At 58.3% G+C, this 9,231-nt stretch overlaps 3 protein-coding genes across 5 annotated transcripts in view; 2 read left to right on the top strand and 1 right to left on the bottom strand.

Moving 5' to 3' along the window:
• Positions 1-745: 745 nt before the first annotated feature.
• On the top strand, positions 746-1,378 carry H310_10147 (hypothetical protein; the record flags this gene model as incomplete). The annotated part of the gene is made up of 1 exon (XM_008876422.1): positions 746-1,378. The coding sequence occupies one exon, from the start codon at positions 746-748 to the stop codon at positions 1,376-1,378; it is 633 nt and encodes a 210-aa protein (XP_008874644.1).
• A 643-nt stretch (positions 1,379-2,021) lies between these two features.
• On the top strand, positions 2,022-8,047 carry H310_10146. Of its 2 annotated transcripts, none has more exons than XM_008876421.1 (8): positions 2,022-2,089; positions 2,138-2,670; positions 2,717-4,123; positions 4,486-4,917; positions 5,108-5,382; positions 5,600-7,455; positions 7,500-7,538; positions 7,650-8,047. In XM_008876421.1, exons 1-8 carry the CDS (start codon positions 2,040-2,042, stop codon positions 7,657-7,659), a joined length of 4,602 nt encoding a protein of 1,533 aa, XP_008874643.1. In that variant the 5' UTR covers positions 2,022-2,039; the 3' UTR covers positions 7,660-8,047. The 2 variants fall into 2 exon arrangements, with proteins under 2 accessions (XP_008874643.1, XP_008874642.1); XM_008876420.1 differs by having other exon boundaries at positions 7,500-7,598.
• The window catches only part of H310_10145, a gene marked incomplete at its 3' end in the record, with an annotated part of 6,442 nt that continues 4,888 nt past the window's right edge, over positions 7,678-9,231 (bottom strand). For both annotated transcript variants that reach the window (XM_008876419.1, XM_008876418.1), the window contains 4 exons: positions 8,785-9,189; positions 8,199-8,678; positions 7,970-8,158; positions 7,678-7,914 (listed from right to left, as the gene is read on the bottom strand). In XM_008876419.1, the coding sequence (XP_008874641.1) occupies positions 7,678-7,914; positions 7,970-8,158; positions 8,199-8,678; positions 8,785-9,189 (1,311 nt within the window). The remainder of the gene's footprint in view (positions 7,915-7,969; positions 8,159-8,198; positions 8,679-8,784; positions 9,190-9,231) is intronic.

Genomic DNA, 9,231 nt, shown 5'->3' with positions numbered 1-9,231 from the left:
GTTTGACAGACAAGGAGGGTGGCCGGCTCGCATGCAATCAGCGAGGACGACGTTTATAGAATCGAGATGGCTAACTGTGGCGTGTGCAACCAGTATGAACGTTAGACGAGAGGGAGCATGTGCCGGCATGCGAGATCCGCTTACTACTGCGCAACTTCCTCGACTCCAAAGGCCTCCTCCACGCCATTTCCCTCTCTCTCTTGACAAGTCCATGCAACGTTCGAGTTGACGTCGATTTTTCACCCCATTTTTGGCAGGAATTGTTTGATTGGCTGATTTTTCGTCTCTTATTCCCGAGTTATTTGATTCGAGTAATGGCCGTCGAGCTTCCGCCCCGCGAATTGTGTTCCTCCGTACAGCTCTTCCACGAGCCCTGCAACCGAGGACACCTCTCTGGGACCCCTTTAAAGATTATTCCCAGGGTTATGTTGCATACCTGGCCATCAAAATGCCCACATCCTTTCAAGAGGAGGGTGTATTTTTATTGTGTCGATTTTTGCTCGAAAAGGCATCGCACACCGATCATGAACTATTTTGTGCGGTCAAAGCCAGAATAGTTTGTTCAATATAGACGTACCCATCAAATTGTGCACAAGGCGGGAATGGGGCGTCGTTCACGTGGCGCTCATCCTGCGCCAAGTTTCGGCGCCAGCGAGCGAGTCTGGCATTGGCGCCAGTTCCAATCTATGCTGGACCATCGCCAGCCACATTTTTCATCTTGCTTCGCACCCACCCATCGATCCTCATGAGTCTGGAACTGGTGTACTTTGACGAGACGTGGCGCGCGGAGGCGATCCGATTGCTCCTGGCGTACGGCAACAAGTCGTTCGAAGACACGCGTCTATCGTTCCCGGCCTACTCGGCAGCCAAGCCGACCCTCGGCCTGCCGTTTGGCCAGCTCCCCGTCTTGCGCACGAACGGGAAAACGTACGCCCAGAGCATTGCGATCGCACGGTATGTCGCCAAGGAAGTCGGGCTGTACCCGACGGACAATCTCGACGCCCTTGAAGTCGACTCGGTCGTGGACGCAATCGTGGAAATGACCAACGTGTTCGTCGACGCCGTCCACTCGATGAAGGGCGAAGACCACCTCAAGGCGTCGATCGTCCCCATCAACGAAAAGATCTTCCCGCGCATCCTCGCTGGTCTGGAAGCGCGCCTGGTCGGTCCATACTTTCTCGGGGACAAGATCTCGTACGCCGATATATTCTGGCTTGATTTTTACCAACAAATCTGGCAAGGCAACGCGGCACTGCTGACAGCGCGCCAGACGGACTTCCCCAAGCTCGTCCTGCTGGTCGCCACGTTGCGCGGAGCAGCGCCGCTCATCGCGTACTGGGCGGCACATCCTGCCAAGCCCGCAACGTCGCATGCGTAGCTGGCCTAAGCGCGTACTGTGCAAGATGAAGCTGTAGCTGCCGTCTACTACGTAACAAAAATTCGTTTTGTCCATGTGAGTGCTCTTGCTGGAGAAGGCATGGGACCAGCTCAGACGATCGCGTGAAGCTATCGTTTGGCCCAACGATTCCCAGATCGTTTCCAAGAGAGGCGGGCCGAGGCACGGGAGTAAGGGCGTCGTAGCATGCACGACCGATCGCCATGAAGGACGTTGGTGCGGCGTACACCGTCTGGCTGCGTGGCGCGATGTTGGCCGCTCGTCAAGACTGTGTCTGTCGGTCAAATTCGTAGGTGATCTGGTGCCGACTCTGGCTGCCAAGTCCCGTCGAGAGCAAGGAAGACTGCCAATTTGAACGATTCCTGGACGTTCAATGATTCCACGACACCTCGGCACGCCATCAAACTCGAACACGGCCGACGACCTCACACAACGATCGGAAATCGCTTCGACGACCTGACCAACAAGCCCGGCCTTGGTCGCAGCGGCCAGCTGCGTTGGGACGTGTTGGTTCTGTTGAGCGGCGACGCGGACGTGGCAAATTCCCCCTGTTGAGCGTCCGGATAATCAACCGAAGGTATCCGGATACGATGGTCTATTATCCGGATTTCCGCACAACCCAATTCGACCACAAGATTTGAAGATGGAGCTAGTCCGAGCATGGACAAGTCCTGATGGCGGCGTAAAGCAAGCGTACGTGCTCGTTCCTCTCTGGAACACTTGACGTGACGGTGGGCGTAGGATTATTAAGGTCCGGCAAGCCCTAACGTCGTCCAACCAGGACGACCTCACGGAGCTCTTGAATGCCTTGTTGTGGGGTGTAGCTCGTGGTGTCGTGCCTCAGGAAGAGATCCTGACTGCGCTGGCAGATGCCGGACTCGCAGACAATGAACATGCGACGGAGGCACTCGCGGACGTGCTGTGGGTGATTTCGAACCAGGCCGAGCGGATGCGCGATCAGGGCGATGCCACCACTTGGACCAACATGTGCTCGTTAATTGGCGCTATTCACTCGCGGGCGCTCGTGCCGTCCGTCACACTCAAGTCGGTGCTCGAGCTTGAAATCCTCCACGAAGCAGGCATCTCTTCCGAACCCCCGGCCACCGTCACGAAAAAGATCGTACGCATCAACACGCGCAACTTGTACACACAGAACAAGTTCAACCTGCTCAAAGAGGAGAGCGAGGGTTTTGCAAAGGTGCTGAGTCTTATGCATTCTGAAATCACGTGCGAGAACCTCCAGTCGACCAAGACGCATCTCCTTTCGTTGATCGGTACGGCTGCCATCTCGATCGTTGTGTCCATCTCACGCGCTCGCAGGGTACTTTGACCTGGACCCGAACCGCGTGCTCGATCTCGTGCTGGACGCGTACGAGGTGCACTACACGAACGACTGCTTCATGGAGCTCTTGACGGAATTCAAAGTCGACGGCCTCGCACATGTCCTCGGATTCAAATTCCACTATTACACCCACCAGTCCAAGCCCGCCCCTCGCTCGCTGTATCGACTTGCCGCGACGATGATCCGAAACGGCCTGCTGTCGCTGGCGGCCATGTTTTCTCACCTGTCTCCGACCAAGGAAGCGATCGTCGCGTCCGCCCAGCAAGATCGAGCAACCCTCGTCGAACGCGCCAAATCGTACGGCAAGGTCAACCTAAACGCAAAAAAGGACGACGACGGCGATGGCGGCGCGACCGTGCAAGCCACCGTCGAGTCCAAGCACGCGTCGAATCAAGTGTATGGACTTATCATTGGGCTGCTCGAAATCGGCGCGACGGACCAAGGATTTGCCCTCATCGAATGGTTTACGAGCCGCCAGGTCAACCCGCTCGAGTACAAACCGCTGGCGCTGCAAGTGTGCCAGTTCATTCACGATCTCGTGGACGAAGTGTACGCGCCGCTGTCGCTCAAGGCGCTCCAGTTTGCCACAAAGCAGCACCGAGGGGCCGAGAAAGACCGACGCCGAGTGGTCGCGCCGGTCCAGTCCGTCGACGAGTTTGTCGTTGCCGTGCTGCCCAAGCTCCACTTGGTCGGGGGGCATCTGCATTACGATCAGTTCCTCTGGACCAAGCTCTTGCGCATTCTGAACGGCAGCACCGCGATCCCGCCGGACGCTGTCGAGTCGCTCATTCACACGTGCTTCATCCCGGCCATGTCGATGCACCACTGCTGCCCCCACCTCGTCTACCAAACGTGGGACCTCCTCAAAGCGTACTCGGTCCAGAAGCGGTACGGGTTTTACCTCCACTGGCAATCCCTGTACAGCTCGACGCCCGACCTCATGCTCAAGCACGCGCAGACCATTCAACACACGCGGAAGATCATGCGGCGGCTCACAGCCGACAAGACCAAGCCGACCGGCCGCCTCCTGACCCACGTCGCGCACGCCAACCCGCTCGTTGCGTTTCGCACGATTCTTCAGCAACTCCAGTCGTACGAAAACCTCATCCAGCCCGTTGTCGAGTGCCTCAAGTACATGTCGCCACTCGGGATGGACGTCCTGTCGTACGTGCTCATTTCCGAGTTGAGTCGGCCACGCAAAACGTTCAAGGCGGACGGCCACAACGTGTCGCTGTGGCTGTCGTCGCTTGCCCAGTTTGCCGGCAGCTTTTATCGCAAGTACCCGACCGTCGAGCTCGGCGCCCTCCTCTCGTTCTTGTTTCGCCGGCTGAGTTCGTGGGAAAGCGGCGAACTCATCGTGCTCAGCGAACTACTCACAAAAATGGGTACGTTGCGATTCCAATCGTTGTGCTGTGCGTTGGTGGCGCATGGGAGTCGTCGTTTCGAGATGGAAGAGGGACATGAGCGCAGGTGCCGCCTTGTCTGGGTTGAGTCGACCTTGTCGACGGTCTCGTGGGGTATTTGTTGTGTGCTCGATGATGCGCCATGAAGGCGGTCGCGGCGTAGCACAGGCACCGCGCGGGTGTGGCATGCGTGCCCATGACTCCATGAGTCCATCGTGCCGTTCACCTCGTCTGCGTTGCGGTGTTTCCGAGTTGATATCGCGACGAAATACGTGTCCGAATTCAACATTGAATGTCATGGCTCGTGCGCCGACCGCGGGTGGAGGCTGACATGTCGTCGATAGGGTCTTGTCTCGCTCTTGAAGACATTTCGACGACTCAGTTGGAAGCACTTGCGGGCGGACCCAATTTGGGCTTTGAAGCGCCAGACCCCAAAGTCAACAACAAGCGCGCGATTCCGTGCCTGCGCAACACGCTGGTCAAGCAAAACTTGGCTTGGCCGCTGAGCCTCGTGATTAGCCAAATGCGAAGCCAAATCGAATTCGACAGCGACACGGGCGCCAAACACCTCAAGCTCCTCGGGTCCGGCTACGACATGGCGCAGCGGACGCTCAACCAACTGCTCGCGTTTCTGCACGCGGCCGCCGACCCATCCACGTATATTGCGTCGCTGCCGTCCGTGGCCCAGCTCATCCACGAATTCCATGTCCCCCACGAACTCGCGATGGTTCTCGTTCGTCCCGCCATGCGCGCGCACGACCCGCTCCTTCGAAAAGGTATATCCCGACTCGATCGTGCTGTGTTGACTGCCTTGCATTTGCGCCGTCTTGGTGAAGCGTGTGCTGGCACCGCCATTGTGTCCAAGTGGATTGCGTGGTGTGTGCTGAGGTGTTTTGCGTGCCCGACATGTCTTCATGCCACTCCACGAACGATCATGAGTTGCATGTGTCTCACATGGTGTCGCAGTCAGGCGTAGTGTCCATGCTGGTGGCAGCGGCAGTTCGTCGTCGGAAGAAGCAGGGCCGTGGTACATGTACAGCGCTACACTCTTGGACGACGTGGAAAAAGCATTTGGCGCGGCGGCCGGCGACGGCCATCCGTTTGGCGGCATGACCAAACAGCTCTTTACAACGTTCTGGGGCTTGACTCTGTACGACATTTACGTTCCCCATGGCCAGTACAACGCCGAGATTGAAAAAGCCAAGAACGACTTGAAGCAACTCGCCGCCGGCAACGCCACGGTACCATGCATTGCTGTGTCGAGTGAGGTGGGAAGCGCGCATGGCGACCGTGCGCGCTCCGTGTGTTTGGGTCATGGTGTAGCCGTCATTCGTGCAGCGTCGTCGTTCGTGTTTATATATCTGGCTCGAGCTTGGTTTCGCACCGGGAGAGCTGTGGTGGCGTTTTCGTCCGTCGCTCGATCGGCGGAGCATGGCGATCATGTCGGTTGTGCTGTAGGGCGAAGGGGGGAAGAAGAAGCCGAAGGAGCGGCTCATGAGTGTGATCGACAATCTCGTGAACGAGATGAAGGACCAAGTGGCGCACCGGAAAGCTGTATTTGGACGCATCGAAGAGCACAAGGACGAGTTCTTTCTCCCAACCCAAGACACGACGGTGGTGCAATTGCTTCAGCGATGTGTCCTGCCGCGGTCGTTGCTGTCGCCGGAAGATGCCGTGTACTGCGCCAAGTTTATGCACCACTTGCACTCGATCGGTGTCCCGAATCTCAGCACGCTCCAGTATTACCAAAAAGTGACGCTCAACCTGTCGGGGCTCGTGCTGTGTACGACGGAGCGCGAAGCGTCCAACTTTGGCATTTTCATGCGCGAAACCTTTTCGCTCTTGAGTCGATGGTACCAGCACGCAGACGACTACAAGGCCGAAGGGACCCGCACCGGCTTTAGCTTGTCCTTGACCGATCCGACCAACGTCCTCGACTACGCCAAGTACAAAAACCTGTACGCGAAATGGCAATCGCACCTCGACAAAGTGTACACGCACACGTTGGCGACGGGCGACTACATGCCGACGCGGAATTCGCTCGTGCTACTGACCAAGATGATCGATGTATTTCCGACAACGAAAACGACGTCGGACAAGCTGTTCGCGCTCGTGGAAACGTTGATGCAAGACGACCGAAAAGACTTGAAGCTCATGGCGACGAGTTACTCGGCGCTGTTGAAGCGCCGCATCAACACGTTGTTCGCCGACATGAAAGCCACGACGTCCGAAAGGTCGCCCAGCACCCAGACCGCGACGACCACCACCACAAGCAGCTCGTCCAAGCGCGGCCGGTCCCGCGATCGACGAGATGCGCGCGATAAAAAGGACGACGCGTCGGAGCGGGCGACGCGAGGCCGGTCCCGCGACAAGAAACCAGACTCGCTGCCGCCTCTCGCCCCCGCGGACAAGTCGACCGGTGGGGCAAGTGGCGGCCGAGCAAGGGACGGCAAGCGACCTGCAGAATCGCCGTCGACGCCGACGGACAACAGGAAAACGTCGAGCGACAAAGACCGGAAGGAATCGTCGACGACGTCGGAAAAGGACAAGAAGCAATCGTCGACGGACAAGGAGCGGAAGCCGTCAACGACTGAAAAGCCATCCCGCGGTCGGTCGCGGGAAAAGCCCAAGCAATCCGAGTCGTCCAAGCCCCCCACGCCGACGGAAAAAGCGCAAAGCCGATTGCCGCGGGACAAGAAGCTCACGCCTCAGACAGAGGCATCGCAGCTGACGCTGTCGTCAGCGGATCGCGCGCCACGTGGCCGCTCGCGAGACAAAAAGCAGCCCGCGGCGGACGACTCGTCGCAACAATCGGCAGCAGCGGACAAGCCTGCGGATCGACCGAGGGACACGGCAGCAGACAAGGCGGCGGAGAAGCCCACGGACGATGCGACGGACATAGCGCCGGGTGGTCGATCTCGAGACATGCCTAATTCACAGGGTGAATCGAAAGACTCGAACAAGCGCACGATTCCTGCCTTGGCGACCGAGGCGAGCTTAAAGCGGCAGATTGTCGAGCGCGAACAGAAAAAGCGCGAGCGGGAGGTGGCCGATGCGGCCGACCAGCCGAGCGCCAAGTCCCGCAAACTCACGTCGTCGTCGTTGGCAGATGTAAACGCAAAGCGCGTCCAGGACGAAAAGAAGCGCCGACTCGAGCAGCGCAAGTCGTCGGAAGCGGCGACCGACGCGTCGAGCGATGCCAAACTTTCAACGAGTCGCAGTGGTGGCGAGTCAAGAACGGTCGAGCCGCCGCGAAGCAGCAACCACAGGCAAGACCGACACGACCATAGCTATCGGTCCGACCGCGCGAATCGGTACGTCGTCGTGCGTTGGGCTCGAGTTCTGACTGCTGACATAGAGACCGACGTGATGGTGGCAGCGGCCGCGACAACTCGAGGTGAGCGATGCGCAAGTGCTTGAGACGGGCGCTACTAGCACGAGAGGACACAGCGTGCTGGTGGACATTGTGCACGGTTGTCGAGCCAACAACTCATGTCGTGCTTTGTAGGCGCTATTGAGTCTGTTTGGAATGTGTATTAAAAGCGGGAAGAAGCAGTTCGATCGAGGTCGGTCGTTGTCGACGTCTTGGATGGGAGTTTGGTCGTGTGGAAGGAGAACGAGTTCTTGGCGCTGATGAGCTTGGCTTTGTCGACGGGGTCGAGCATGACTGCTGCGTCCGTGGTCGCGCGGGGCCGCATCGCTTGGCTGCTGCGCTCGGCGCGCTGCTTCGCTTCTTCGGCCGCCACCACCTCCTGCTTGGCTTTGTCGAACGCCTGTACGAGTAGTCAGGAACACAAGTCGAAAGGGCAGAGCTCGTGTGCAGCGTACGGTGCAAAACGACGACAACGTGAGGAAAAACTCGGTCGGTTTCTTGGCCGGGTCTTCGCCAAAGTACTCAAACACGGTTGTCAGCTCGTGCTTCATGGCAGCCATGCGCTGCTGCAGCGCGTCCAGTTGGTGTGTCGACGCGGCAATCGACGCTTGCATCGACTGGACGACACTGGACTCTGCGTTGTCCTGTGGATGACGTTAGTGACCGACGATGGAGCGGCATGACCTGTTGCATGCGGCGGCATTCGTCGGCAGTCTTTTTCACGTCGCTGTCGAGCGCGGAAAACAGTTGGTCGATCGACTCGATCGGTTCCCGCGCCGCCAACGACACGTGTTGCAGCTCCGTTTGAAACTCGAGCACGTGCGGCTGGTTCTTGCGCAGCACGCGCACCAAGTAGTGGAGCACGGTCGTCTTTTGATCGTTCGTTTTGGTGTGGCCAAGGCGGAGCAGGGAATCGACAGAGAACCCGCGCACCGCATGCTCGGTCTCGTCCCCGCCGTTCAACGTGTTGCCGAGCTTGAGGACCGTGCCCAGGAGAAGTTTGAGCAGGCGGCTCGCTTTCACATCTTCGCACGCGTGGATCACGTTCGAGATGGACGTTGTCAAATCCGTCACGTGCGCTGCAAACGCTTGCTTCGAGACCAAACAGTCCATCTTGATGGCAAACCGGGGCACGGTGGCGATGGCAGCGAAAAACTTCTCGGCCTACGCAGTCCCAATCGCATGAGCAGGCGCACCACGCGCTCGTCTTTTCGCAGGCATTGCAAGAGACCCTGCGTGTGCTAGTCCATTGCACACCGCGCAAATGTACCTCTCCAAGAACGGATGGGTCGCCCGAGTATCGCTGGACGATCCCCACTTCTTCGTCGGTGGGCAAGAACTCATGGATCGTGGTGAGCTGCTCCAGGGTCAGCCCCATCGCGTCGTACGTGAGGATCGCCTTGGCGAGATCGGCATAACTCTGTTTGATTCGGGCGAGCGCGATCGCAGCGTTCATCGCGCGCTTGCCATCGACGAGGGTCACCGCTTGCTTCCGGGCCAGGGGTTTTGCGACGGGTTTCTTGACCACGGTCGTTTCCTTGAAGAACAGCGTCTCGATCTCGTCCATGTCGAATTGAATGTTGTGATCTTTGTCCTCCCAAATTGTGCTCGACGCCCGCCTCAGTCGATCTTCCGGCAACGCTTGCCAAAACAATTTCTTCCGTCGGACGGCTTTCTTGGCGGGTTTTGGCGGCGGCGACGACGGCGAAGTCAAATC

The sequence above is a fragment of the Aphanomyces invadans genome (genome assembly GCF_000520115.1).
Source record: "Aphanomyces invadans strain NJM9701 unplaced genomic scaffold supercont1.24, whole genome shotgun sequence".
In the NCBI taxonomy this organism is placed as follows: domain Eukaryota; phylum Oomycota; class Saprolegniomycetes; order Saprolegniales; family Verrucalvaceae; genus Aphanomyces; species Aphanomyces invadans.
Note: the sequence above shows the minus strand (reverse complement) of the source record. Positions and strands in the feature narration are given on the sequence as shown.